The sequence below is a fragment of the Alligator mississippiensis genome, chromosome 11 (genome assembly GCF_030867095.1).
Source record: "Alligator mississippiensis isolate rAllMis1 chromosome 11, rAllMis1, whole genome shotgun sequence".
Taxonomy (NCBI): domain Eukaryota; kingdom Metazoa; phylum Chordata; order Crocodylia; family Alligatoridae; genus Alligator; species Alligator mississippiensis.
The window spans coordinates 45,087,600-45,115,506 of NC_081834.1; the positions used below are offsets into that span (position 1 = coordinate 45,087,600).

General features: G+C 53.0%; 1 protein-coding gene across 5 annotated transcripts in view; it reads right to left on the reverse strand.

Moving 5' to 3' along the window:
- Positions 1–27,907, reverse strand: part of PARP6 (poly(ADP-ribose) polymerase family member 6) — a 49,665-nt gene that overhangs the window by 10,646 nt on the left and 11,112 nt on the right. For 2 of the 5 annotated variants that reach the window (XR_002094070.2, XM_019499383.2), the window contains exons 2-18: positions 25,930–26,193; positions 20,477–20,554; positions 19,646–19,740; positions 12,862–12,922; positions 11,911–12,001; positions 11,545–11,611; positions 10,396–10,545; positions 9,436–9,613; positions 8,307–8,360; positions 6,926–7,021; positions 5,974–6,066; positions 5,313–5,438; positions 4,441–4,506; positions 3,829–3,896; positions 3,062–3,110; positions 1,722–1,834; positions 92–164 (exon numbers count right to left, since the gene is read on the reverse strand). Coding sequence is in view for 4 of the 5 variants with exons in the window: in XM_019499383.2 (XP_019354928.1) it covers positions 92–164; positions 1,722–1,834; positions 3,062–3,110; positions 3,829–3,896; positions 4,441–4,506; positions 5,313–5,438; positions 5,974–6,066; positions 6,926–7,021; positions 8,307–8,360; positions 9,436–9,613; positions 10,396–10,545; positions 11,545–11,611; positions 11,911–12,001; positions 12,862–12,922; positions 19,646–19,740; positions 20,477–20,554; positions 25,930–25,932 (1,461 nt within the window). In the remaining variant the exon portion in view is untranslated. The remainder of the gene's footprint in view (positions 1–91; positions 165–1,721; positions 1,835–3,061; positions 3,111–3,828; positions 3,897–4,440; positions 4,507–5,312; positions 5,439–5,973; positions 6,067–6,925; positions 7,022–8,306; positions 8,361–9,435; positions 9,614–10,395; positions 10,546–11,544; positions 11,612–11,910; positions 12,002–12,861; positions 12,923–19,645; positions 19,741–20,476; positions 20,555–25,929; positions 26,194–27,907) is intronic. The other 3 variants (XM_014604479.3, XM_019499385.2, XM_019499384.2) reach the window with 3 other exon arrangements.

The following is a 27,907-nucleotide window of genomic DNA, read 5'->3' on the forward strand; positions in this document are numbered from 1 at the left end:
ATCATGCATTTTACCAAGCACCAGCCCATGTCATCTTCAGAGTGGTGCAGAAAGGCCACAGGGTGGGGTGGGGTGGGCGCGGGGCCATTACCTGCAGTTTGGTGTAGGACGCATTGACCAGCCCGTTGCGCAGGATGGAGTGCCAGTTCTCAATGTGAGAGCCACTGCAAGAGCAAGGTACTGGGGGGTCAGCAGCTTGGCCCCGCGGGGACTGTCCTGCCACTCACACCCCGTCCTTCCCCCACTTGCACTTAAAACCACAGTCACACACTCTCCAGCCTCCAACACATGCAGCTTCCCTGGCACATACACATCTTCCACTCAGACCCACAATCACATGTACCATCTCTGCCTGACATCTATATCCTTCCTCCTCCTGCTCAGTATGACACACACGCATCCTTCTTTCTTTCTTTCTTTCTTGGTCTCTTACATACACCCTCCGCTCAGAATCACAAACCCTTCCCTCCTTCTTTGTGCATCCTCTCACTCCTCGTTCTCCCCAACCCTGTCAAACACCCCCCCCCATTTCCTCTCGCACCACCTGCATGCAAACACACACACATCCTGCCTCCCTCACAACTCAGCCTCCATGCCCACTGCCCCTCCACATCAGGGCCTAGGGCAGGGGCAGGCAATTATTATGGGCAGAGGGCCGCTTACTGAGTTTCAGCAAGCCATCGAGGGCCACATGACAGGCAGCCCAGGGCAGATTAATATTAATTTTCCAAATTTTTTAGGGGCCCCACAGGCTGGCTAGAATGGCCTGGCAGGCTGCATCTGGCCCCCAGGCTGCATTTTGCCCACCCCTGGTCTAGGGCCCCACACCCTCCCTCATACTTATACACTCAGTAAATTGTGCCCCCAAACACACACACCCACACTCCCCTCCCCTTTGCTCTGCTTCATCAGGAGACACTCTCACAAAGTCCCCTTCTCAACGGCTTTGGGCCCTGGGGCAGAATAGTGGTTCAAGCTAACTGGAGATACTGGCTCTGCTCCCACCATGGAGGATAAACAGCAGCAGCCCTGCTGAACGAGCACCCTGTTCACAGTGGGAAGGAAGCTCTCTGGACCTCCTCTGCCCACTGCACAGATGACAGTGACAGGGGCACAACAGAGGGTTAGAAAAAGCAGAGCTGGGATAGCCTCAAAAAGGGCCAGGACCTGCCTGGTGCAGATAAGCAACTGCCAGTCTGGTGGCTCCTTCACAGCCTCAGCCCTGGTATTTCCCCATGGGAAGGGGTGGGCACACCAGGCTGGGATTGTCCAGCCAGCAGCACACTGTTGCTACAGTTTGGCAGGCAGCAGGCAGGAAAACAAGGCAGGGGGGTATTAGTCAGCTGCTGACTGCCCTGGAAACTAGTCCCCATCCCTGGGCCATGGATCAAGTTAGGTGTGCGGTCATCCACAGAAAGTCCCCATCCCTAGGAAACAGCTTCACCTTTCCATTGCCAGGCTAGCTCTAAGGGCCTGACCCAAAGTGCTGCTACCAGCACAGGAAGAGATTAGGTTATGGGGCAATGGGTCCGTGCTGGAGCAGCTGCTTCTCCATCACTGCACTGTCCCCAGTGCTATGGGGCAACTGAGCAACCACTCCCCAAAAGGCCAGCCAGCCCAGACCTCCTGTGGCCTAGCGGCCTTCGCAGGAAGGAGTAGCCAGGGAAAGCTCCTTGGTGCAAGTGGGCAACAAGAGGGAGCCCCCCTCTCTGTGGACTTACTGGAAAGCGAAGGTGCTGCCGTAGAGTTTCTTGGCTGTGCGGAAGCGGGCTTCCTTGGCCGGGGGACTACTCAGCAGGAGGAACTGGTGTGAGGTGTGCATAAATTTCAGCTGCTACCAAGGGAAACATATGAGCAAAAAAGAGAAGGAGCAAGAGAGAGAGAAAGAGAGAGAAATAAAAGAGAGAGAGATCATGCACGGAAGCTTGTTTCAACGCTGCCCCCAGCTCCACCCCCAGTTGCTGCCTAGACCAGAGCAGGGGCAGGGCTCAATGGTGCATGGATACTGGGGGAGCCAGTGGTAACAGGATAGAGGCAAGTTGAGCCCCCAGACAGCTCCTGTTGGAGCACAAAGGGGCATGACAGCATGAAGGCCAGTGCTAGATGCTGCTACCCACCTCTCAGCCCTACACAGCTTGGGACAGTCTGAAAGCCATTAGTGGACACTCATAAGCAAGTGCCTTGTATCTGGCATCCTGCTGGACTCATGCCTCTGTCATGAAGATGCCACCACCAGGATGGAGAAATCCCCACTCTGTCCCTGAACAGGCTCTTGAGTCCAGGGAGAAGTCACCCGTGAGGGATGGGGGGACTGCTCAGCTATTGCTCATGTACCAGAGGGGACTCCAGTCCTGGGGATAAGGAGTGGGGAAAAGCCCACAACAGCTGGAGTGGGCCTGCTCAGATGCCAGCTATGCAAGGGGAGGCAGGTGCTAGGACCCTGCCTGCTCTTGTGCTGAGTCACACTGCTGGCACTCACTGGCAGAGCTGAGGGCTGCTGAGTCATGCCAGCAGAGGCGGCCCATTGGCACCAACCCAGGAGTAGAAGAGGGCTGTAAGGAGCTGGGAGAGGCCAAGAGAGGGGTTGCCTGGCTGTAGGCCTGAGCCAGGGCCAACAGTGTGGGGGAGAAGGAATGGATGTCTTCTTAATGAAGTCACTACAGCAGGCCTCGCACACTCCACCGAGGCACCCCGCCAAGCACACACAGCTGAGGGGATGTTTGCACACACCACCCTGGTCTTGTCTGCATCACTGTTCCCACACCACACACACACACACACACACATGCACACACACACACATCCTGCTGTCCTGAGCCCTAGTGCTTCCTTTTCTATTTGCTCAACTACCCCTGTGAGACCCAAATCAGGGAGGTGACTCCACACCCTGCGGGGCAGGGAGGCTCTGCTGGGCAGAGGCTCAGATGGATAGCATGTATTCCTCCTCCTCTCCTGGCAGCAGGGCTGCACCCACAAGGGGTACAACACCAGACAGCAGGGCGTCTGACAACCTGACCCCAAGGGGAGGAGATCCCGCCCCAAGAGGGGAGCAGCTGCTTACCCTGCTGAGAGGTAGCTTGACAATGTGTGACCTGTTGCTGGAGATTATCCTGGGTAGTTGGGGAGAAAGAGAGCATTAGCCCACGGGAGTGACAGCCAGCCCCTCTGGTGTGGTTTCCCACCAAAATAGACCTGACCCCCGGCCTAACTGGTGGGCTGTCCTCAGCATGTCAGAAGGCAGTCAGATGATCCCCGCTGCACCTAGCTGGGTGTGTTCACAGGGCAAAGAGTCTGTCTTCAGAGCTGTTGCCTTTCAGGCTTCACTACCTGCTCAAGCTGACCCCCAAGCATCAACCCTGCAAGAGATGGCTGCCCAGAGACTGGCCACAAGGGATGGAAAAAGGCTGAGCCCCATACTCCTCCCTGGGTCACAGCTCCCTGTATGGCACCCCCAGAAGCACAGCCACACAGACACAGCTTGGGGGGGCACTTTCCTAAGCCAGGGCTGGCACAGGGGAGCCCAGGAGCCGGGCACAACCTCTGCTCCAGGCTCAGAGATGCCCAGGCTTTTCCTTTCATTGATAATCTTGGGTTTTGACCCTTCCTGCCTTGGGGATGGTGACACTGTGGGGCCCAGGAAACTCAGCCCCTCCCTCTCTCATGGGTGCTTTTCCAAGAGGAAAGGTCTCTTGGTCCCCTGCCCAGCCCCCTGAAAGTGCACCCTTTTATGAGCTGGTGCATTCACCCCCTGGCACCTCACTGGTCCTTCTGGCCCCTGCTCTAACTCAGCCCAGGTTACCCCAGCCCAGAAGCCCGCTGTGGGGTTACCATTGCAGTAGCGGGTGTGCAAGAGGGTCGAGCTTGTCCATCTGTTTCTTGATTTCCAGATACGAACCCTGCCAAAGATTGAGTCAGTGATCGCAGCTACAGATATAAGGTTCCCCCAGTCATCAGGCAGTCAACCCAAGTCAGGACAGGCCTCGGTCAGAACGGCCTATCCAAAGGCAGACCATGGAGTCTCTTTCACACAGGAGGGGAAATCACATGGCTCATGTGTGCTTTGGTAGTGGGTAGAACATAGGGTCACTAGCAATCCTGGGTCGTGAGGGCTGGGGGCAACAGACAACTACCCAGGAGCATGTGGGTCCTAGACCCAGCTTGGATTTCAGTGAGGCACTTCTCAGGACAGAGACCCCCACTCACTGTATATCTGGCCAAGGTCTACCACAATGAAGCCCTGGTCATGGTCCCAGTCACACAAATGCAGAACTCCAAGGAGTCCTGAGGTAGCTTGCTCTGCCCTGGCATGGGGAAAAGCAGGCAGCTGGAAGCCACCCCACAAGGATGGGGTGGGAGGGTCAGATGTTCAGGTGGATAGAGAGAATCAGAGAGCTTTCAGGTCTGCCCTGGGCCTGGCCTGGTGGTGGCAGCTCTGGGTACCTGGGTCATCTCCCGGATTGACATCACGCTGTCCAGGGCCTTCTGCAGACGCTCATAGTTCTTCTTCTGCAGCACATGGGAAGGGAGGGACAAGTGTGTCAGCCTCTGCTCCCTGCCAATCCCCACACCTTGATGTGAGGGACTCTTCACTCACAGGTTGTGACCTCCCTGGGAGACTTCAAGTCCCTGCATGATCCTCTCCCCTCCACCCCATCTCCCACAGATCGTATCAGAGCTCAGTGGGAGCAAGGATACCACAGTCAATGTTACAAGCAAGAGGGGCCTTGGACCTGATTGCAACCTGCTCTCTTCCTCTTGCATGGAACTGCCCCAGCGCTCTGGTCTGCAGCCGCCCATAGAAAATGGATGCCAACTTCAGGGCACCTGTCCCAGGCCACTGTCACCAACCACATCCTGGCTGATTAGGCCCTGTTCTGATCCCCACCTAGCAACTCCTATATCCCCAGGCAGATGCCCAGGGTCAGTCGACAACCAGAAAGAGGACATCCCTCTACACGACAGTGTAGCATCTCCTACCCCTCAAGGGGCAGCCATGTCTGGAAATGTCTACGTACACACTGCCTGCATGATAGAGCCAGCCTGCTACCCTGATGTGAAAGCAATGAGCACCCTGTTCACAGTGGGAAGGAAGCTCTCTGGACCTCCTCTGCCCACCGCACAGATGACAGTGACAGGGGCACAACAGAGGGTTAGAAAAAGCAGAGCTGGGATAGCCTCAAAAAGGGCCATGTTCCCAGTTTGGTGACCCCCCAGACCAATTCCCGGAGTCTTACTCACTGCCCTTCCCTCTCATTTTAGTCTGGCAGTGGCACAAGGAGCCCCCTCAGTCCCCTGGGCCCCCTTGCACTCACCTTGGGGTTAAAGGCAAGCGTTTTGGGATCATTGGGGTCCACCACAGAGGGGTAAGGCTCGAAGATGATGCTCTTGCGTGGAGACTCCAGGGCAGCCCGGCACATGGCCACAAGCAGGTCCACCACCTGGGACAGAGGGAGAGGGGCTGACAGGAGGAGAAGGACAGGCACTGGGAGAAAGGCCCTGAGCTCTCTGTCACCCCTAATCACCCTCTGCTAGTCCCAGCCTCACAGGGGCCTGACCCTAGTCCCACCCAAATCACAGATTAGTTTTGCCTTTGGCTTCACGGGGAGCCAGCTCAGGCCCTGCTGCAAGATGCATGACAGAGGCTGCCTGTGTGGCAGTGAGCTGCTTCCAAGGCATAGGGCCCTGATCAGGAGCAGGGAGGGATCTGCTCTATACAAGGTAGGGAGAAGATGTCTGAGAAGCACCCCACGATGCAGTGCTCCTCCATGCTGACTCCAGTTTCTCCCAGTGCTGGGCTTGGACTCCCAAGAAGAACAGCTCCTCAGAGGGCTTCTTGCCTACCATAGAGACAGACCCCAGGCCACTATAGCTCTCCTGCTTGCCTAATTGCTCTCCCTCGAGTTAGATGGAGGTGGCCCTTCTTAACCCTTCCTTCCCCTGCCCCCAGTGAAGTTCTTCACTTGGCGCCAGCACCTCTGCTCCTGTGGCCACCTCCTCCGCTGCCCCGGACATCACTCCTAGGGTGTAGAAGGAGAAGACGCACAGCTCCCGTGTACACACAGCCGGCTGCAGGGGAGACAAAAGCGACACTATGGGTCAAAGGTAGGCTTGTGGGCTGGCCACTGTGGCACTTCCACATCGCCCTCCAGCCCTAGCTCCAAAGCTACTTGCAGTGAGACTGGAGAAAGGCCTGGCATCTCTGCAATGCTGCTCTCCCCCCGGGGGCTGTGACCAGCACATGCCGCTGGGAGGCTGTTACCTTACGCACTCTGGCAGTGTGACCACACACTGATGTGTTCTGGGAACCTGTTTTGTTTCTGCCTTGTGGGCTCCTCATTTTGCTGAGGGGCACAGAAGCAACAATCCATCCCCCTTCTCCACACCTTCCACCTGAGGGCTCAGACAGCTTGGGGCAGGCTCTGGCACTGGCCAGCTGCAGCCCCCTGGTGCTTTGCTACAGGAGGGTGCGAGCATAGTGGGGAAACTGAGCCCCAGGCTGACTGAGGCACAAGGAGAAGGGCAAAAGTGACAGATGAACACTTGTGTGCTATTTATGAGTCAGACAGCAGGGGGCAGCAGCAGAACAGGCAACTTTGCCTCCTGCAGGCCAGCACAATGCATCCCCCAGGCTCCTTCACCCAGGGAGAAGTCCAGCCCCACCAGCTCAGGGGTGTTGGGGTGATAAACAAGTACATGAGGGATGGGGAAGGGAAGGAAGGAGGTACCTTCCACCCCAGAAGCCAGAGTCTCTGCCTGACCAGGGTGCAGATGGATCATGATGGAACAGCAGAGATTTCCCAACTCTGATTGATTCACAGGACACCAGGCCTTTATCCATGCCAAGGGCTCATCCTCTGCCCCAGGGGCACTTCTCCACCCTGGATGGGCAGACAGTGCCACGGGCACAGTCTGGGGCAGGCCGTACCTTGAGCATGGACCCGTTCTGGAAGACGTGCTGCTCGTCACACACCACGCAGTACTCATTCAGGGTGGGGATCCGCTGCTCAGCGTACTTCATGATCTGCAGAGAGGAAGCATGGAGGAGTAGGGTCAGGAAGAAACCCCAGCACCAGCCACCCTGCACCCCTGCACCCCCTGCAGTGCCAGGCTGCGCAAAATCTCACGCTCGGTGGGTACTATGTCATCAGGCAAATGGCAGGTCTAGGCTGCACTGGCTCTGTCCAGTCCCACCTGCTGTCTTAGCGACCAAGCTGGGCAGAGTTCACCTACACCCCATGGAGTTACACCCAAGCTGTAGGAGTTACACCCTCATGCACTTGGCCCCTATAGGTCAGCCACTGCCCTACCCCCATATTCCTGAACTGGAGGGACCAGCGGCAGAACAGGCATGAGCAGGGGCAAGTCTTCAGAGCTCATCATGTCCCAGCCTGGACTGACACAGCTCCTCATGAGCAGTCCAGACACATTCGCCGCATCCCATGACAAAGGAGCTCCTCTTGCTATCACTGGACATGACTCCTGGAAGCCAGGTGGCAACCTGGATACCTGGGATGAAGGCAGGAGTCGTGGCTTGGGACATGGCAGCCCTGGGTACAACAGTGTATTGAATGTCTCCCTAGCCAGCACACTGATGAGGGTGCCCACGCCCAGCCCTCAAACTCCACTGCCTTGCAAAGGAAACAATGAGTGGTGGCAGAACCATGTCCCTGACACTCCCAGATGGACCCACTTAACTGTGAAGAGCAAAGCTATCTGTGGTACCAGCCCTGGCAATGAAGGGCTCTGAAATGTGATGCACAGACCAGGTGGGAGCTCACTAAGGAGAAAGGAGGCCTGGCAGGGCCCTGACCTCCTCATGCCCTTGGAAGAATGGCCTTGAGTCCAGGCCTGGCAGCTCCAGGATATCCAGCTCTGGGATAGTCTCAACTAACCCGTTAAAAGTACCATATTTCTTCCTATGAAAACATGGCCTGAAATGTTCCCTGTTCACAGCAAGGAATTCCCATGGCATGAAGATGACACTGCCACGTGGACCCAACCTTCCTCCATACTGAGGCACTTGTGGCTCTGATGCCATAGTAAGGGGCACAGTATAAAAACAAGTGCAGCCAGGAGCAGGAACAAGACATCTGTCTCTGAAGACAGGGGCCTGTGGACAGAAGGACTGCCCACTGGTCAGTACAACCTCTCCACCAAGAGGACAGTACCCACAAACCAGGGCAAATCATATCCAGAAATACTCCCGACTCCCATGACCTGAGGGAAGAGGATTAAAGCAGGGAGTTCTCAGTGGGGCAGATGGTTTCCAGAGAGAGAGAGAGAGCTGTGTTAGGGACTTGATTTACCTGGACAAGAAATCCATATTCCAGCGTGGGGATGTTCTTGCAGTGGCCACCAACCTATAGAGACCACACAAAGCAGACCCAGTTGTGTCACCCCCCCATCCTTTCCACACACCTTCCTGCCTTCCACTGACCCCACAGCCTGTTGGTGGGGAGATAAAGCTGGCAGCAGGGCTGAATTCACATCTCTCAGGACACAGGCCTATTCAGGACATTTTGCCAGACTCGAAGAATGAGCTGACACCTTCAGGCCTTGCCCCCCATTTCTCCCAGTCTCAATCAGCATCATATAAAATCCCACAGCTCCAAGGAGCTCTGGTATGCTTAGGGCCATTTGCATGGCTGAAATCTGCACTGAGCGACCATGCCAGGGCAGGCAGGACTCTTCTGTCCTCTCACACTGCTGGCAGGTGTTCAAACCATACACCAGGCTGCCAACAGGCTGCCATGTTGTGGCAGATGCAGCTGGTCAACTCCCCACCTTCGTATCAGGGTGCCAAGAGTGGCTTCCTTGGGAAAAAGAATGAGAGATCTAGGAGGGAGCAAGAACTAGCTCAAGAAGGAGACTTAGACTGAAGAGCCCCGTGTATTATTGTGGCTGAGTTCCCAGTCCAGCCAGACCCCAGAGAGAGGGTGCATTCAATCTCCAACTCAGGGCCTCAGTGCTCTACTAATGAGAGCAGGGGGATTTGGCCCATTCATGCTCCCACAGGGCACAGTGTAGGGAAAACACCTGTCAACCTGGTCTGAATGCAGCCCCAGATCCCCAGAAGGACAGCAGACCTCAGCACCATCTTCTAGGCTGAAGGAAATGGCCAGGCACTCAACGCAACATTACTGCCAGGCCAAGCCAGGCTGACCTCAGTCTTACTGACCCCCTGATCTGGTCAAGCTGTTACAAGACACACAGTCTCCCAGCCAAGATGGGATTCACCAACCCTCCAGCAAGGCACAGTGTGTGCTGCAGAGATATGATGCCACGGGGAGGGGAGGCCACCAGGGTACCTGGAGAGGGGACACCCCTCCAAATGCCTGGGAAATAGTGGGAGGACACCCTGGAGAAGCACGTTCAAAGAGCAGTGAGTGCAAAGTGCACCCAGAGCCAAGGGAGGGGGATGTAGAGGAAACCCACCAGGATGTTGAATGGGGCGACACCTGCCTGGGTGCTGGGTGGGTAGCCAAACACCTCCACCTTGGGGTTCTTCATGGTGCAGGAGATGGAGCGGTTCATGAGGCGATTGACCCGGAGCTCTGGCACACCCAGCTTGCCCTTCAGCATGGAGTCCTGGATGACGGGGAAGCTGGGAGACCTGGGGAGGCAGAGGGAACCGTGAGTGCCTCCACAGAGCCTCCCACCCATGGCTGAGGGCTGAGCTTGGGGCTAGCACTGAGCTGCCTAGAGGGCCAGAGCTATCACCACATGACCACCTGGCACAGGGTTAAGGAAAGCCACTGGAGAGTGCCCCACAAGCCCCTCAGTAGAAGCAAAGGAAGGAGAACAGCAGGCCCCACTCCACAAAGTTGGGGAGGACTGAGCAATGTTCATCATTCACTGGACTCGGTGTATCAGCACAGCCCAGCTGGTGCAAAGGAAACCTGAGGCTGGACCTGATCCCTAGAGGGGCAGCACCAGACACAGCCCTGATACAGCACCACCCACCCTGTGAAGGTCCCACACAGCTTCACAGAGTCCTTGCCCACTTTACAGCTAGGAGCACACAGGTGATCTGTATCCAAACTACACAATAGGAAGAGGACCCATGCTGGTGAGGAAACTGAAGCTCTTGGAAGGAAAAGGCAGGACATCCAAGAGAACCAATGAGTCTCTGAGGCAGCAAATGAGGGGACTCATGCAGTATGGGGCAGGGGTACCCCAGCCCCACAGCTCTCACAGCACAAGTGGGAAGCAATGATGGAGACAGGGGAGAGGGGCTGTGGGGAGCAGGGAGGGAGGGAAAGTAGAGAGAGAGGGAAGTGCAAGCTTGGGAGCACTAGCAGAAAACCCAGTTCAAAGGAAAGGGAGAGCCAGCCTGAAGACAGAGTTGTGCCCTGGAGGCCACTGCCCAAGTGGAAGTGCCTGGGGCAGCCTTACTTGGGGATGGGGGAGAAGATGCTGAGCCCTGCTCGAAATTTCTTGATGGTGCCGCTTGACTTGAACCAGCTGTGCCGCTTCTCCTGCTGGGTCTTCAGGAAATCGTTGCTGAGGTGTTTCCATTGCTGGGAAGTGAACATTCCCAGGATCCTTTGGGGAAAAGGCAAACACGGAGACCCTGGTCAGTCGCTGCCAGGACCAAAAGAAAAATCATAAAGGCACCCAAAGACTGATCCAGTCTGTGGGGCTGGACCCAGACAAAATGCCGGCTCTGAAGGCTATGTGGAGGCCTTGTCCAATTCCTGATGGACTCTCACAAAACTCAAAGGGCCTGAATATCTCTTGTGAGATTTTCTGCATTGTGTGACCCATGACCAGATCAGAGTGGGGCTGTGTAAGACCTACTAAGCATATACAGGGCTACGCAGGCAACAGCCAGGGCAAGCGTGCTTGGTATGGAGTAGGCTTCTGCTCAGGGGAGGTCTAAGAGTCCGACAGCAGGGGACATGGCAGGTCAGGACGGAGGTGCATTGGCAGAACAATGAGAGAGGCAAGACCCAAGGGGAACTCAGGGTGAGGAGGAGGTCTCGGTCCATCCAGGCCTTGGTCTCCTTCACTGAGTTCTCTACCAAGGATGCCAGCCAGTGCCAGCTGCCTTGGGAGCTGGGCATTCAGAGATCATCCCCCACTTCACCTGGTTCCATTCAGCTTGGGCTGGATTTGGCCTTGGGGTGGAAAGTGCCACATCCCTTACCAATCCCCCATGCCAGCAAGTCCCATAAGCAGACTCTGACTGCAGCACAGGACTGCAGCACATGATGCTGCCCCAGCCCACAACTGGGCTGTTGGGTCCCATGGGAATCCAAACAGAACCAGTGTCTTGGGGGATGTGCACTCAGGGCTGTTTCCCATTGGATTTTTGAGCCTCAGGGAGCCAACAAGGAATGACATTTCCTTAAAATGAAACTCCTTATCATTCTAGTCTCTGGTTCCTCAAGGCAGGAAGGTGATCTGGGAGAAGCACAGTCCAATAAACATAGATGAAGCAGAACCCAAGCCCTGCCTTGAGCCCACCCCTCTGCACTAACAGGCTGCTAGCTCCCACCCTGAGTGCAATGAATTTTACAGTGTTGATTTCCAAGTCCTTACTTTTTCAGCTGAAGACCCAATCCAAACCCCTCCTTATTGGATGGCTGGAAAACCTCGATGGACGGTTCTGTAGAGAGAGAAGAATCACTAGGCATTGATCTCAAGCTGCCTGCTGTTTCCATAGATTGCTCCCCATTGCCCTCACCTGTTTAAGTGCAAGTGAAATAGAAGGGGTGGGAGCACAGAGTCTCCACTGTGGGGCTCCTGCCCCAAGAAGCCTAATCCCAGGAACCTCCCAGCCCTAACAGAAGAGCTGGAAGGTCCCAAGGTGAGGCTACATTTCCCATCAACTCCTTGCAGTGATTCTGAGCAAGATGAACATGGCTGGCCTACTGCAGCCCTCCCCCAGCCTGCATTTGCACTCACCGGGTCCATCTAGGTACTGGGAGAGTGAGAACCGCAGCCTCAAGATGATGGGCTCGGTCCGTAGGACCTTCCAGGCGGTCGACACCTCCTCCTGCAGAGAGATTCAGAGCATCATCGCCACTTGCTATGGGATGGTAGAGATATCCAGGGCCCAGCTTCCCTCACACCATTCACCAGACAGCAGCAGACCAAGAGCCTGATACTGAGAATTACTGAGCGCCTGCTGCTCTTGTTGGGGTGTTCACCCTGCAGGAGCATCAGGGAGTGACAGAAGACTGGAGACAGCATTGATGCCTGTCTCTGACTGCTACCATTTTCTCAGTGTGCTGAGGGACCTCCTAGTCCCACTGCTGCTATCATCTGACTGCCCCCCAGAAGCCCTTCCACATTACCCCAAAAGGGTGCTCTCCCCCATCCCTGGGATTCCCAAAATGTAGAGTGACTCCCAGGTTCACAGCAGCACCCTGACTATAGACAGGGGCAGCAAATGGCTCATCCACCTCCATCTCCATGTGTAGTGACCCTCTTCCAGGACTCTCCACAGGGAACAGAAGTCAGAAATGTCCCTAGTCAACAATTACTCAGTCCCTGGACTCACTGAGTAAGGAATGAGTAGAGCCCCCTGGACCTGGCCTATTAATGACAATAGTGAAGCAATGAGTGCTTTTGTAATTTTGGAATAGATAAATTCTCTGGAAACTATGGATGTTTTCATCCAGATGTGGTGAAGCCAGGGAACAGATGTATCTAGAAAAGCCACACGATTGTGGCATTGAAAGCTGAGATCTTACTACAAACCCAGGAAAAACTGGCTTTCTGAGAGTGTACAGGATAGCTTTGTAGGAGGGGTCTGCATCTTGCTATCAACCACTGGAAGCCAGGACACTGAAGAGCTTGCAAACAGAGCGGGCCCTGCACAATGCACCCATGGAGAGCTCCAGGACTACTCACATCCAGGAAGCTGATATTAACGTGGAGGTCAATGTCCACATCATCAATGGTCCCATATTCTCTGCAAAGAGACACACAATAGGTGTAAGGGGGTTTGGATGTATGGAGTCATCACCATCACACAAAGAATTTCTATAAGGTTCTTGCCATCATCCTAGGCCTGGTGGGCAGACTCATAGATTCATAGATTCATAGATGTTAGGGTCGGAAGGGACCTCAATAGATCATCGAGTCCGACCCCCTGCATAAGCAGGAAAGAGTGCTGGGTCTAAATGACCCCAGCTAGATGCTCATCTAACCTCCTCTTGAAGACCCCCAGGGTAGGGGAGAGCACCACCTCCCTTGGGAGCCCGTTCCAGACCTTGGCCACTCGAACTGTGAAGAAGTTCTTCCTAATGTCCAGTCTAAATCTGCTCTCTGCTAGCTTGTGGCCATTGTTTCTTGTAACCCCCGGGGGCGCCTTGGTGAATAAATACTCACCAATTCCCTTCTGTGCCCCCATGATGAACTTAAAGGCAGCCACAAGGTCGCCTCTCAAACTTCTCTTGCGGAGGCTGAAAAGGTCCAGTTTCTCTAGTCTCTCCTCGTAGGGCTTGGTCTGCAGGCCCTTGACCATACGAGTGGCCCTTCTCTGGACCCTCTCCAGGTTATCCGCATCCTTCTTGAAGTGTGGCGCCCAGAATTGCACGCAGTACTCCAACTGCGGTCTGACCAGCGCCCAATAGAGGGGAAGTATCACCTCCTTGGACCTATTCGTCATGCATCTGCTGATGCACGATAAAGTGCCATTGGCTTTTCTGACGGCTTCGTCACACTGCCGGCTCATGTTCATCTTGGAGTCCACTAGGATCCAAGATCCCTTTCCACCTCTGTGCCACCCAGCAGGTCATTCCCTAGGCTGTAGGTGTGCTGGACATTTTTCCTCCCTAGGTGCAGCACTTTGCATTTCTCCTTGTTGAACTGCATCCTGTTGTTTTCTGCCCGCTTGTCCAACCTATCCAGGTCTGCCTGCAGCTGTTCCCTGCCCTCCGGTGTGTCCACTTCTCCCCATAGCTTTGTGTCATCTGCAAACTTGGACAGAGTACATTTGACTCCCTCGTCCAAGTCGCTGATGAAGACATTAAAGAGTATCGGTCCAAGGACCGAGCCCTGCGGGACCCCACTGCCCACACCCTTCCAGGTCGAGACCGACCCATCCACCACGACTCTTTGGGTGCGACCCTCTAGCCAATTCGCCACCCACCGGACTGTGCAGTCATCCACATCACAGCCTCTTAGCTTGTTCACCAGTATGGGGTGGGATACCGTATCGAAGGCCTTCCTGAAGTCTAAGTATACGACATCCACCCCTCCTCCTGTGTCCAGGCATTTTGTAACCTGGTCATAGAAAGAGACTAGATTGGTCAGGCACGATCTGCCTGCCACGAACCCGTGCTGGTTTCCCCTCAGCATAATTTGCCCTGCCGGGCTCTCACAAATGTGAGCCTTGATAATTTTTTCAAAGACTTTACCAAGGATGGAGGTGAGACTGACTGGCCTATAGTTGCCCGGGTCCTCCTTCCTCCCCTTTTTGAAAATGGGGACCACGTTAGCCCTTTTCCAGTCCTCCGGGACTTGGCCTGTGCGCCACGAGCGTTCGAATATTCCCGCCAGTGGCTCTGCAATGAATCAGTAGCCTTTGTCTAGTTATAGGTATCACACAAACCCATAATGCAGTGGGAGGGCACAGAACTACCCAAAGCACACATAGTAGCTATGTCATTCACCCACAGGTCACTTACAACCCTCAGCAACCCATGTAACACAAAAAACAGTGTTCCCACAGCACACCCACATCACAGTCCCCATGTCACACACCTCAGCCACCATGCTGCACACACACCCATGTTCCCACATCATGCACCCCCGCCATGTCACATGCACAGCAATGCCCTTTATGCATCAGACAAACCACAGCCTCCCATGCATACAACAATGCCACCAGCATTACACTACAGTAGCTTATGAGACAGACACAACTGATTTGGCATGCGGGAAAAGTGTAGCATGCCCTTGCATAGAACAATAGCCAACATCTGCACCCTGAGCTGGAGACCAGCTTGAATCCAGCAGCATGAAATCCTGGCGGAAGAGACTGTCTCGCTGTCCTGTGTTTGTACAGTGCCTTGCACCAATGAGCATTGCACCAACAGGTCCTTGACCAGTGCTTGTAGCTACTAGTGCAAAACAACCAACCAACAATGGGAGTGTGTAACAGAGCACAGGGTGCTCTGTTACTAGCAGGGGCCTGAGTAGCAGCTAGGCAGTTTGCAGCTGCCTGCAATGCCAATTAGGCAGAATAGCCTGATTGGGAGCAAGCAGGGCCCATCTGTGCTCTATAAGAGCTGAGCCCTGAACTGCAAAGAGGCAGCAGTTTGCTGCTGCAGCTGAAGGAACAACATCCTTGGAAGTAAGGGCTAGGGCTAGGGCTATGGGTAGAAGGAGGCCCCATGGTCCTGAGTATGACAGAAAACTGTGCCCTGCCGGGGATGGGTGGCCTGGTGGGACTGTCTGTGGTGGGACAGTTCCCCATAAATGCCAGGCCAGTTACCACCCCGGTGAAAGCAAGTATGGGGGCCTTCTAACCCCAGTCCCACATCCCTGGTGGGTGAGAGCGAGCAGGGGGAGCCCAGACTCACCGAGATTACTGAGGCAGGGCCCAGGTCAGTGGAGGGACCTGTGGCAGCTCCCAGACTCTGCAGTGAAGGTCTGAGGCTGCATATAGGAGCCAGTGTGAAACTCCATGGGGGTGGGGCCTTGAGCCTTGGGGAGCTATTAAGGAAGTGCCCAGGGCCAGGGATAAGGAGATTGCCCAGGGAGGCCTTGGGGACTGGGCTTGGTGCCCCAAGATTGTGTGTGTGAAGAGAGAACCCAGTGCTAGCTAGCTGGAGGAAACATCAGCGAGGCATGGGATATGATAAGGGAAGGTCAGAGTCGTATACATAGGCCTTTGTCATCAGGGCAGATAAATGGGCAGCCTTCCGCCTGATTAACATCAAGGCTTGGCAGGCAAGGAGGCAGGCGGCTGGCATCAAGACAAGTGGGTGGGCTTATGTTTAAACCAGCCCTGGGATGCCCACTTGTTACAGAGTGGTAATAGAGCCCTTCTGGCCAGCCCTGCCCAGAGTAGACAGGTGTATGGGCTCCTTCTTTCTACCTGTTATGGGGTATGTCTGGTCCCGTCCAAAGCACCCAGAATCCCCTGGGGCAAAGCTGCATGTCTTGCAGTTGCAGTGCCCCACTGACCACCAGGCCAGGGAAAGGGTGGGTGAGAGGGAGGGATTGAACAGGAGTCTGTGCCCGTGGGATTCGGTGACAAAAGACTGGGGCTTTCTCCCTGCCCTCCCTAACGCATCACTGAGGTTGGATTAGACTACCCTCTGGAGTAACCTTGTGCCTGAGTTGGGAGTAATGTCTGCCTCTATGCTGTACCCCCACACAGAGCATAGCACAATACAGCTCTCAGGTCTGGACTGTTTTGGGCCCTCCTGCCTGATAGTGTCCAGGCCCTGCCACTGCTAAAATCACGGTACACTCATTGTCATCTTCAGCTCCTCCTCATCAGGGGAGAAGTATCCCTTGCTCTGCAAATAAGCCTGCAAGCCTAGGATGAAACCTGGTCTGGGCCTCTTGCCCAGAGCAGTGGCATCTATGAGGATCTACCAGTTGCAAATCTATGGGCCCGGGTCCTGTGGCAAAAACTGTTTGCCTCTTCCCAACTGCAGATGCTAAAATTGTCCAGGGCATGAAGTTTCCACCGGTCGTAGCTAATTGATGTTTCTACTTCGCAAGTCAGAAGAGTAGATGGCGTGCCCTGGGCTGCCCACAATTCCTCACAAATATGTTCCATCCTTCCACTCTCCCCTTATGTCCTTTATGGGCTGCTTCTGATTTACAAAGATGCTGAATAAGATCCTGCTGCTCTTTCGCTGCAGCTATATTTAGGCAGGAGGGGAACAAAGAACTTTTTGTAATAACAGCAGAGCAGGGCTTGGGCTGTTCCCCCTCTCCCTGGGCTCATGTCTGCTGTTGGCTCCTCCAGGTTCTTGCTCCTCAGATTACTTCTCCAGCTGGAAACAGGGGATCAACACTGTCTTAGCCCTTCACAGAGCATCAGAAAAAGTCTCCTGTATCCCAAGCCCAGTAGACCTGGCCTTGCCTTGATCATGCATTGGATATGTCTCTACCACAGTCCAGAGGTCTGACTGCAGATCAAGTCAATATATTCAGGATTGTTTTAACCTAGCAAGTTTAGGAGCTGGCTAACAGACTAATCACAGCAGGGCAGGAAACATCATTTCTGCCCTGGAACAATGAGTTGGAAACATCACAGCAGAGCTGGAAACATTGTTCCTGCCCAAGGTAAGTGTCCAGTGTCTCTCACAGTTATCCTGCTACTGGTACTTGAGTCTACACAATATGCAGCCACATCTCTGGATTGAAGAGCAGAGAGACCCTTGGGGTTTGGACAGATGCCCTGTTTATATCAGTGTAACCAGCCCGCACTCCAGTAAAGGCTGTAAACAAGGAGCAGATAGACAATATAAACCAGTGATTCTCAGCCAGGATCCCATGACATCCTGGGGTGCCTCGAAAGTCTTTCAAAGGTTCTGTGGAGTGCCACACAATGTTAGGGCTGTTACGTGAAACATGATACACCCAGAGATTTCAAATAGGAATCCATAATGTTGAAAACTTTCTGGCTTGTTGTGGTCTTTCCGAGGTCTTTGCAACAGAAGAATTGTGATTGCTCTCTTTTTCTGTAGTCAAATATGAATGAAGGGTGCCTCAAATCTATAGAGGAGTGCCCTGAGTCTAAAAAGGTTGAAAACCACTGATATAAACCACTACAGCTGTGTAAGTTGAAACTGCTGTAGAATTGCTCCAGGAAAAAAATCAGAGGTAAAATTGCAATGGTGTTGGTGGCATCTGTCTGCTTCTATCCTGAAGTAGCTGTTTGCTCAGACCAAACAGGTTTCTCATAGGAGGTATGTGCTCCTCTCAGGAATGGTGCTACACTTTGATCTCCTGCTGGGGCAGACTCCTGAGTCCTGAGACCACTGGATCCACTAGGACAAGACTGACATTGTGCAGGGCAAGTGATGGCGCTTCAGACCCCTTGCACAGGGTAGACCACACTGTGGGTCTACAGCTTAGCTGGGCAGGGGTTCACAGCATCCAGTGAAGATCAAACCAGCCTCCTCTCCCCAAGTCCATGCACCAGAGTAGCGTGTGAGGATGAGCTGCAGGCCCTCATTTACAGCTGGACACCTCTGCTGCAGTCACAGGCTCTGGATGAGCTAACTGGAGAGGAGGAGACCTGACCCAAGCCCTGCCTCCCCATTACTGGGGAAGGCTCTCTGGAGGGACTGTGACTATGCTAACAGACAGACTCTGCTCCTGGTAAAATGTAGTTGTCCCCATCTCTCCTGGCCACTGCCCTTCCCGTGACACGAAGTACATCTGCTGGAGCTTCCTGAAAGGCAGAGGCAGGAGCAGATCCAGGGTAAGTGCAGTGGTGCAGTTGTGTGCCCTCTGATTCCTGCTTCACCCAAACTTTAAAACCACCTACCTGGGAGGGGCAGCAGCATTTCTATTCAGGCTGTTCTGAGAATCAACTGGTTTATTATTCCTTCCCTGATTCCTGCTAATCTCTCTCCACTCCATAGGTGTTAATGACCCTCTCTCCTTTTCAATGGTCTTTGATGTTCCACTATTCAAACTATCCTTTCTTCTTCAATCTTGCTATCTGTTATCCATCCCTGGTACTGTCTCTCTTCTATTTCACAGCCCTGCAGACTGTTTTTAGCTCTAGCTAAAACCTTAATTCAGGTGTGGCAGGAATATCTCAGATGTGAATGTGACTGACAGTGAAGTTTTGGAGGTAGTCTCAAGGTGCTCAAGACTAGGTTTTGTTTTATGAATCTGAATAAGAGATGTGCATTTAACTGTAATGACTGCAGGACTAATGAGGTAATATCTTTTGACAATTTGGGCTATCTTTTGCCTAGTGCGTTGTGTTTTAACTTTATATATATAATCCAGCAAATTGGTGCACATTCCAATAGTTGTTTGTTTTTGCTTTGATCCTAAACTAAATAATATCATGCTAGCCTCCTAGCATATTAGTAAAGCATATAGTTTCTCTTTAGCTGGAAAATATGTGTGCTGTGTTATATGTGATATTGTCCCACATCATCTGCACCCCCCTTTTCAGAATCCTAGATCTGCTTACGGGCAGAGAGGCCTTCCCTGGCACAGCTCTGCCTGTCCACTGCAGTTGCCAGTCAGCCCCACAGATGTTTTTCCAGTGCACATGGGAGACCAGGAAGGTTTTCACAGCCCAGACCTGCTGCTTGGTGAGGACAATGCATGACACATCTCCAGCAGCAGCCACACTCTCTGAAGATCCCCATGTCCCCAGTCTGTTTTCTGGACTCACAGCAAAGGAATACCTCCCATTTGTGACTCTCTTCCTTCTAAGCAGAGAGGGGCTGGCACCTCACCCAATACTTTGTGCAGATCCAAACACAACCCAGACCTCTCCCTGCTCCTAACAATGTTGCACTGATACCCTGCACTGCTGAAGAACTACTATGAGATGCAGAGATGTGCACCTTGGAGCACATAAACTGTCCCCTGCAGGCCACCTCTAACCTGTGCACTGTCAGAGCAGCCAACAGCACAGGAATGAGAGAAGCAGCCAGCTCAGGAAGTCCAGGAGGCAGGAGGCGGCAATACCCACCTGACAGACACCGAGTTCTCGCTGTAGATCTCCTTCACGGCCTCAATGTCGGCATCCAGCTGCGGGTGTCGGTACAGGTCTGCCGCACATGTCCCCTGCAAGCACAGCACCCAGGCTGGTAATGGGAGGGGAATGCGCACCCACAGCAGGCAGTGGCTGCAGCCAGCAAAAGGGGGGCTCAGCCAGGCCTTTCCTAGACACTTGCCCTCAGGTGAAGCCAGGGACTGGGACAGTAGTGGTAGGGGCTGCAGAGCAGGACCAAGGTGCATCTGCTGAGGCCTGGAGCTTGGATAGCAGAGGGCAGGATCACATGGCAATGAGAGAGGTTGTCTGACCTGAGAGGCACCCCAGCACCTACCTCTCAGCAACACCATGAGACTAACTTCTCACAGGTACCAACATCATTGGAACCGAGGATGAGAGAAAGGAAGAATACTGCCATGTGCCCTGTTAGTGGAGCAGGTAGCACTGAGGGCCCAGCAGGGGATGATGAGATGCTACTGAAACACTTGGGAAGAGATCTAAGTAGAGAGCATCTTCCCCCAGAGCTCTCCAGCTCCTCCCAGCATTGTTTCCAGGGCTCTGTCCTGATTCAGGCACATGTTAGCACAGTTCCATGAGCAAAGTGGACTGATGGACCATGCCCTTCCCACTACTGCTCTTGGAAATCACTGCGCTGTTACCATCCAGTGCCTCTCCCAGGTTCAGACCAGAGCTCTCCATGCACTATCTTGACAGACCCAGTGCTAAACCTCATGCCAGCCAGAGTCTTTGGGCCAAGGAGGTGTCAACTGTGGATGTGTGTTGGGAGATAAGCACATGCCTCCTTACCTGGACTCCATACAGGAATTCTTCAGATTCATTGTCCCCATCTGAATCATCATCCGTCCAGTACTGGCCTTTGATGTCCTGAAAGAAGGGGCCAGTATTAGCATTGACAAGGCACAGAAGAAGCAGCAGGGCCTAGAGTCACTTCAGCTGTACCCAGTTTGGCATAGCAGCCATCAAAGAAGCAACTCAGACTAGAAGAGTTTAGCATGGGGAAGGACTGTGCAGAGGGGACCCAAGCATGTGCCTTCATCACCATGTCTGTGTGGCTTTTGTTGCCAGTGTCTCCAAGTGCCTCACCATTTATCCTCTGCCTCTCTTCACCGCCCATACTCCCTTTGTTGCAAATGTGGGAATCTGAAGCTAAGCGAGATGACATGACTTGTCCGAGACCCTTGGAAGCCTACAGCTGAATTGGGAACTGAACAAAGGTCTCCAGAATGTGAATTAGATCTTGTCTGACCAACCTGATCTCCTTCTGTGACCAGGTGACGCATCACCTGGACAAAGGAGAAGAGGTGGATATCATATTCTTGGACTTCAAGAAAGCCTTTGACCTGGTGTCCCATGATGTCCTTATGGAAAAATTGGGGAATTACCGCCTAGACAATTTCACAGTCCGATGGCTGGGGAACTGGCTCCATGGACAGACCCAGAGAGTGATAGTTGATGGAAGCAAAGGAACTTGGCGCACTGTAACCAATGGCATCCCCCGGGCTCTGTTCTTGGACCTGTACTTTTCCACGTGTTTATAAATGATCTCGACTCAGGTGTTACAAGCAGACTGGCTAAGTTTGCTGGTGACACCAAACTATGGGGAAGTGCAGTCACCCCAGAGGATAGGCTAGCAATCCAAGATGACCTCGACAGGCTTACAAGGTGGAAGGATCAAAACCTTGTGGCATTCAACGCTGAGAAAATGCAAGGTGCTCCACCTTGGGAGAAAGAACCCACACCGCACTTATAGGCTCTGCAGTGCTATGCAAGCTAGCACTGAGTCCAAAAAAGACTTGGGGGGTCATGAATGATTGCCCACAAGATGAACATGAGCCACTAATGCGACACCACACCTGGCAAAGCAAACAAAACTCTGGCCTGCATCTTCCGATGCATCTCAAACAAGATCTGGGAAATCATCCTCCCACTTTATTCGGCCTTGGTGTGACCACAGCTGGAATACTATGTCCAGTTCTGGGCTCCACAATTCAGAAAAGATGTGGAGAAGCTCGAGAGAGTCCAGAGGAGAGCCACACAAATGGTTAGAGGACAAGAGGGCAGGCCTTACGAAGAGAGGCTGAGAGACATGGCACTCTTCCGCCTGGAGAAGCATAGGCTCAGGGGTGACTTGGTGGCAGCCTATAAGTACATATGGGGTGTGCACCGGCAACTGAGAGAATGACTGTTCACCAGGGCACCCCATGGGAAGACTAGGTCCAATGGTCACAAACTCTTGGAAGACCGTTTTAGGCTAGATATAAGGAAAAACTTCTTTACTGCCCAAGTCCCCAGGGCCTGGAATAGACTCTCCCCAGAGGTGGTGCAGGCACCTACTCTGGATTCCTTTAAGAAACACTTGAATACCTATCCTGCTGGGATCATTTAACCCCTGCTGACTGCCTGCCCTTTGGGCAGAGGGCTGGATGGGCCCAATGATCTTGCGTGGTCCCTTCCTGCCCTAATGTCTATGAAATCTATTAATTTGGTGCTCTGACCACTGGACCCTTCTTCCAAGCAAGCTCTGGGACTTGTTCTACACTGATCAAGCTGGCACACTTAAGGGACAAAAGTAAGCAGGGCCAGTGCCAAAGGCAGGAGAAGACCTACAGAATTAATTGCACTGTCACATTTGTGCTTCCCCAGTAAACACATGACCAGTCAAGGAAGCACCCAGATGAAGAAAGGCTTGTGGAAACATGCCTTGTTTTCCATAAAGAGACAAAAGGAGCTTTGCTTAGTTTTGCCTTAGCAGTATCAGATATGTCCCCGGGCTGGAGGTCATGCATGTAGGAATCAGAGAGATGATTAGATTAACTACAAGGAGATACTGAACCTTTAACAAAAAGAGCATTCCCCCCCCTTGTGTATTAGACATTTGATAACTCAAATGTAATCAATGCTAACTAAACCCCCTACCCCTAAATTTATATACCAGGCATTTGCTCCTAATTTCATGTAACTGAACATGCATGAATCTTGTGCTGTTCTAGTTTTTACACTTTGCTGTCACCTCCTGATCCATTTCAAATTCTTCCATGGACACCAGGCTCTCCATTCACTACTGTCGGGGTTAGCACCCAGGCACTGGCAGCTACCGAGCTCACTGGATGGAAGACTGGCTCTAGGGAAACATTTGATGTATTTTTAGTTTCCTTTGATGCAATTGGTCTGCTGGATATAAGGAGCAAGCATCTTATTTGATCAGACAAATGCTCCTCCGACTACCTGTGCTTGAAAATGAACCCTGATAAATAAGATTTTCAAAAGCACCTAAGTCCCTTAGGAGCCAAAGCCACAGTGAAAAGTAATGAGGCTTCTAAGTCACCTAGGTGCATTTGAAAATATTGCTTGCTGTCTGTGTTATCAGAAACTCACTAGTCCTCCATGGAGTCTTTTTGGCAAAGGAAGGCAAGAGGTAGTAAGCTGTGTTTGTCAGAAGGCAGGGTAGATATGCACCTTTATAGACTAACTAAATAAGGTATATAAATGAGCACAAGCTTTTGTAGCTGAAATTCACTTCATCAGATGCTGAAAAGCGGAAAGACCAAACTTTATCTTTTAAAGTAGCAAAAACAAGCAGAGAAAAATTCTTGTGGGGGAAAAAACACCCTTTGGGGGTGTCTGGATCCATCAGACATGAGCCAGACCAAGCCAGGCACAAACTACATTTTACAAGGAGCTGTCACAGGTCTCTGCTAAAGAAATTAATGCCCTTTTTCCCCACCTCATGTATGTGCAGCAATGACAACCCCTCCCCGCTTCTATTACAGCCTATTGAGGCTGTAAGTTCCACAGACTGTAAAATGTACAGCTCCTAGCACCATGGAGCCTTTCTTTCTGTTGCGGTGAGGGCAGGGGGGATCTCTAGATGCAATCAATCAAAAGTTTATTATAATTGATGATAGAATAATTGTTAATAACTCTTGCAGCCAGCATAGATTATCACTAGCAGTCAACAACATGGATGCGTTAAGCACAAATCACACTACACCAATTTGATTTCCTTCTTTGTTAGGGTAACCAGTTTGGTGGATGAGGGAAATGTGATGGACATAATGCACCTGAACTTTAGTAAGGCTTGTGGCATAGTCCCACATGACATCCTTGGAAGTCAACTAAAAATAAAAAATGAGGCTAGAGAGGATTCCTATTAGACAAATGCATAATTGGTTGAATATCCACAAGCCAAAAATAACTATGAATGGATCAATGTCAGAATGGCAGGAGGTCTCAAGAGGGCCATCACAGGGGTCTGTTCTGGGTCTGGTGCTGTTTAACATTTGTATTAATGGCTTGGATGAAGAACTAAAGAGTTTCTTAATCAAGTTTGCAAATGGTACAAAACTGGGAGGAGATGCAGACACTTTGGAGGACAAGATCAAAAGTGAAAAGGAGACTGATAAATTAGAGAACTAGGCTAGAGACAACAAAATGAAATTCAGCCAAGACCGACGTAAGATGCTACACTAAGGGAAAAAACCCAAATGCACAAACACAGAATTGAGGATAACAGGTTAGGCAGTGACATAGCTGAGAAGGATCTGGGGGTTATGGTGAATCAGTGGCATAATGATGTGGCCAGGCTCCCAAAGCAGCTGCCATGCACAGGGGCAGCAGCAGCTTGCAGCTGCTGCCTCACTGCTGGCACAATCATGCAGCAGCAGTGGCAACCATTTTTTAACACCCCCTCCCTGAGCTGGCACCTGGGATGGCCTCTGGTCACTCCACGCTGGTTAAGCCACTGCTGTGGATAACAAACACAACGTAAGTCAGGAGGGCAAAGCTGCCACAAAAAACACAAATGCAAGTTTGGGCTGTGTTCACCAAAGCATTGTATGGAAGACAGGGGAGGTGTCACTGTACTCAGTGCTGGCCAGGCCCCAGCTGGACTACTCTGTGCAGTTCTGGGCAGCCCATTATCAGAAGGATGTGGAGAAACTGAAGAAGATCCAAAAGTGAGCAACAAAAGATAAGAACGTAAGAATTGCCATTTACTGGGTCAGACTACAGGTCCATCTTGCCGGCTCTCCTGCCATAGTGGCAAAGCGTGGATGCTGAAAGGGAGAGTGAACAGGATACAGCTCAGGTTTTTTCCACAGTTCCTCTCTCGCTTGCAGCCGCCAGCATTTAAAGCCGAGGAAGTTCTGACTGGGAGGCTGTGCCCCTAGCTCCTGTGCTCCATAGCTGCTGATGCCGCTTTTCTCCAAGAATGTGTCCAATCCCTTTTTTTTAACAGAGGGGCTGGCACGTGAACCGTACAAGGACCAATCGAGAGCACTCGGGATGTTCTGTTTGGAGAAAAGGGGATTAAGGTGGGAGGGACATGGGAAAAGTTTCCAAACACTGGAAAGGCTGCCATAATGAGAGCAACCATACCCTGCTCAGAGCCAAAATCATAGGGGGAGAGCCAAAATCCTCAAACACCACAAGCAGCAGAGAGCAGGATTAAGCCCTTAATGGACCATGTTTCTGGCCATCAGTGTTAGGAAGCCCCATCTAACTGCTCTGCGATGTTTGTGGGCACCTCTTCATTGCCATAGAGTCTTATTGCCCTCCCATCTATGCCCTGTTTCTTCAGGGAGGACAGGCTCACAGAAGATAAAGGCAAGGTTCGGAGAAAGGAAAGGGAGAAGGAGGAAAGAAAGGGATGAGCGAGAGACAAACAAAAGCCTGCAAAGGACGAAGGACGTGAGTCTGTTCTGCTGTGGGGCAGAAAGAAAAGTGCTCTGAATGAGAGATGGAAAAGAGACTAGAAGCGAGACAAGAAAAACAGCGATGGAAGAGGTTGTGAGGCCAGCGTGACAGACGGGCACTCAGACAAACAGGTAGATAGGAACGTACAGGAAATGTAAGACACACCCAAACGGCCAGCCGTGCCCCAGCTGTCTCGGGAGCAGTCGGCCTGATGCCTCGACCCAACCGGCTTCTCTGGGGCCTCCCAATCTCATGGCCTGGGATCCGAGGGCTTGGCCCACGCCATCACCCCTGCACCAGGCACCCTGCGTTCAGCCCTGGCCAGCCCTCCCCTCGCTGCGCCAGCAGTCCCTTCCTGCGGGACCGGGGCGGTTGATCCCACCACAGGGGCAGCCCCGGTAGTCTCCAGGATGCTTTAAGACCCCCCCCCAACACACACACACATGCAAGCCCCTGGCTTCTCCCCAGGATCATTTTCCAGCCAGGCCAAGACTCGCGCCCTCAGCCCATCTCCTGCCAGATGCCCTCTGCCAAGCCATCCTCACCATTTGCTTAGTGGTTTACAGGCACTCCTCTGACAGGGCTAGGCCTCTCCCCTCCATGCTACCAGCCAGCCTGGAAACAGTGAGACAGACATCCAGGCAGCTTCGGGCCGTGACGTCAGGGATGAGAGCCGGCCCGGCCCGGAGAGTATCTTCTGCTGTCTCCCAGGCAACCGAGTCACCGTCCTCTAAAAGGCAGACAGCATCCCGGTTACGTCAGCACTGTGCAGCGGGGGCTCATTGGCTGGCTGGGAAAACTGCCTTGTCCTGCAAGGGAAACACAGGCACTCTTTTGTATCTAAAACAGCGAGTAAATACAGCGTACGAGGCACAAGTACATTGCGACCCCCCACCCCCAGGCAGTGCTGCAGCCTCCAGGGCTCTTCCATCAGTGAGCAACTTGGCCCGCTGACTATCCCTTCACCCCACCAAGCCCCCTGCCCCCCCACCCAGCTGGGCTTGCACCTTGTACGGAAAAAGCAACTGGCTCCAGTAGCATTTAAACCCAAAGGAGCTTGTTTTCACAGGTGAGAGGGGGCAGAAACACGCCTGCATACACGATGCCAGGGCAGTGCCCCTGGCACCAGCAACCACGTGTGCAGAGTAGGGCCAAGCTGGTGAAAGGCAGGACTCCCACACAGAAGCCTCTTGCATTGTAGGCAGGGGTGGCGGAAGGCCAGGGCTGACGGGGCTTAGCCCCCCAAACTTTTCATGGCAGCCGGCGACAGCAGCAGCACCACGGCGCCGCTGTCCTGCAGCACCCAGCGCCACTCGGCAGGCAGCCGCTCCTCCACCACTGCGTACAGCACCAGCACACGCTGGCCCCACAACGGCCCCACAGGAGGGAGGGGTGGGGGTCAGGCAGGGCTCAGCCCCCCCCAGATAATATTTTCCCCTGCTGCTTATGATGGTAGGGGTTAGTCCCAGCAGTGAGTGCAGCCACAGAGGCAGACAGGTTTGGGTAAGTGCATTTCTGCACAAGGAACTTGGCTTTCACAGATAGTTCTTTCCAGAGGATTGAAGCAAAACTCCCCTCACGAGTAAGCACTGAGCAAGGGTAACACGTTGGCTGACTGAAAGGAGTCTCTGTCCTTCTCCGAGTGACTGTCTCACACAAGTCTGCTACCCCCTAACAGTCAGAGAAGTGTTAGCTCCCAAAGTGCCCCTTTCACAGGTAATGGTCAGTTTTGGGGGCCATGGGAGGACACTGGACAAGGGAGGATCCAGGGGAGGTATGCCGGTACATTCACACCCCACTTTGCTGCCAGTTTGGCCCCAGGAACTCCAGTCTTCACTGGTGGATGCATGTGCAGTGAGCTGTCCACCACCACTGCACCCCGCTTTTCACCGGCCTGGGTCTGCCACTGACCCTGACTGTAGCAGTGCTGGGGTGTTCGGGTATTCTTGTCCCACACGCTGCAGTAGCATTCATTAAAATATGGAAAGGATATATTTAGAATAGGATATCAATCCCCATCCCAGCCTCCGAAATTCAGCCACCTTAAGGGAGGAGCACACCAGCTGTTACACATGATGCAGCAACAGCCCGCAGCACTCAGGAATCACGTAGGCAGGGTGAATCCAGGTCAGCGGGATGTAATTCCCTAAACTAGAATTCAGCCACTTCCTAGTTCTCCTTCCAGAGTCCGCAAGCAACATACTCAAGTCGGCTATCATTAATGCAGCCAGAGCTGCCAGGCACACTGTCCTCAACCACCCAACACACCACGCCATCAACCACCCCACATCCACCAACTACCCTGCACCCCACCCCCTACATCACCAACCACCCCACACCTGCCACTACTCTGCACCCAGCACCTACACCATCCACTTCACACCCTACATCCATCAACTGCCCTGAATCTGACTCCCCACATAGACCAACCTCCCAACACCCCATTACCAAATGCTGCCCCTGACACCCGTCACCCACCAACCACCTGCACCCATTATGATCACCAGCCACTCAATCCCCTAA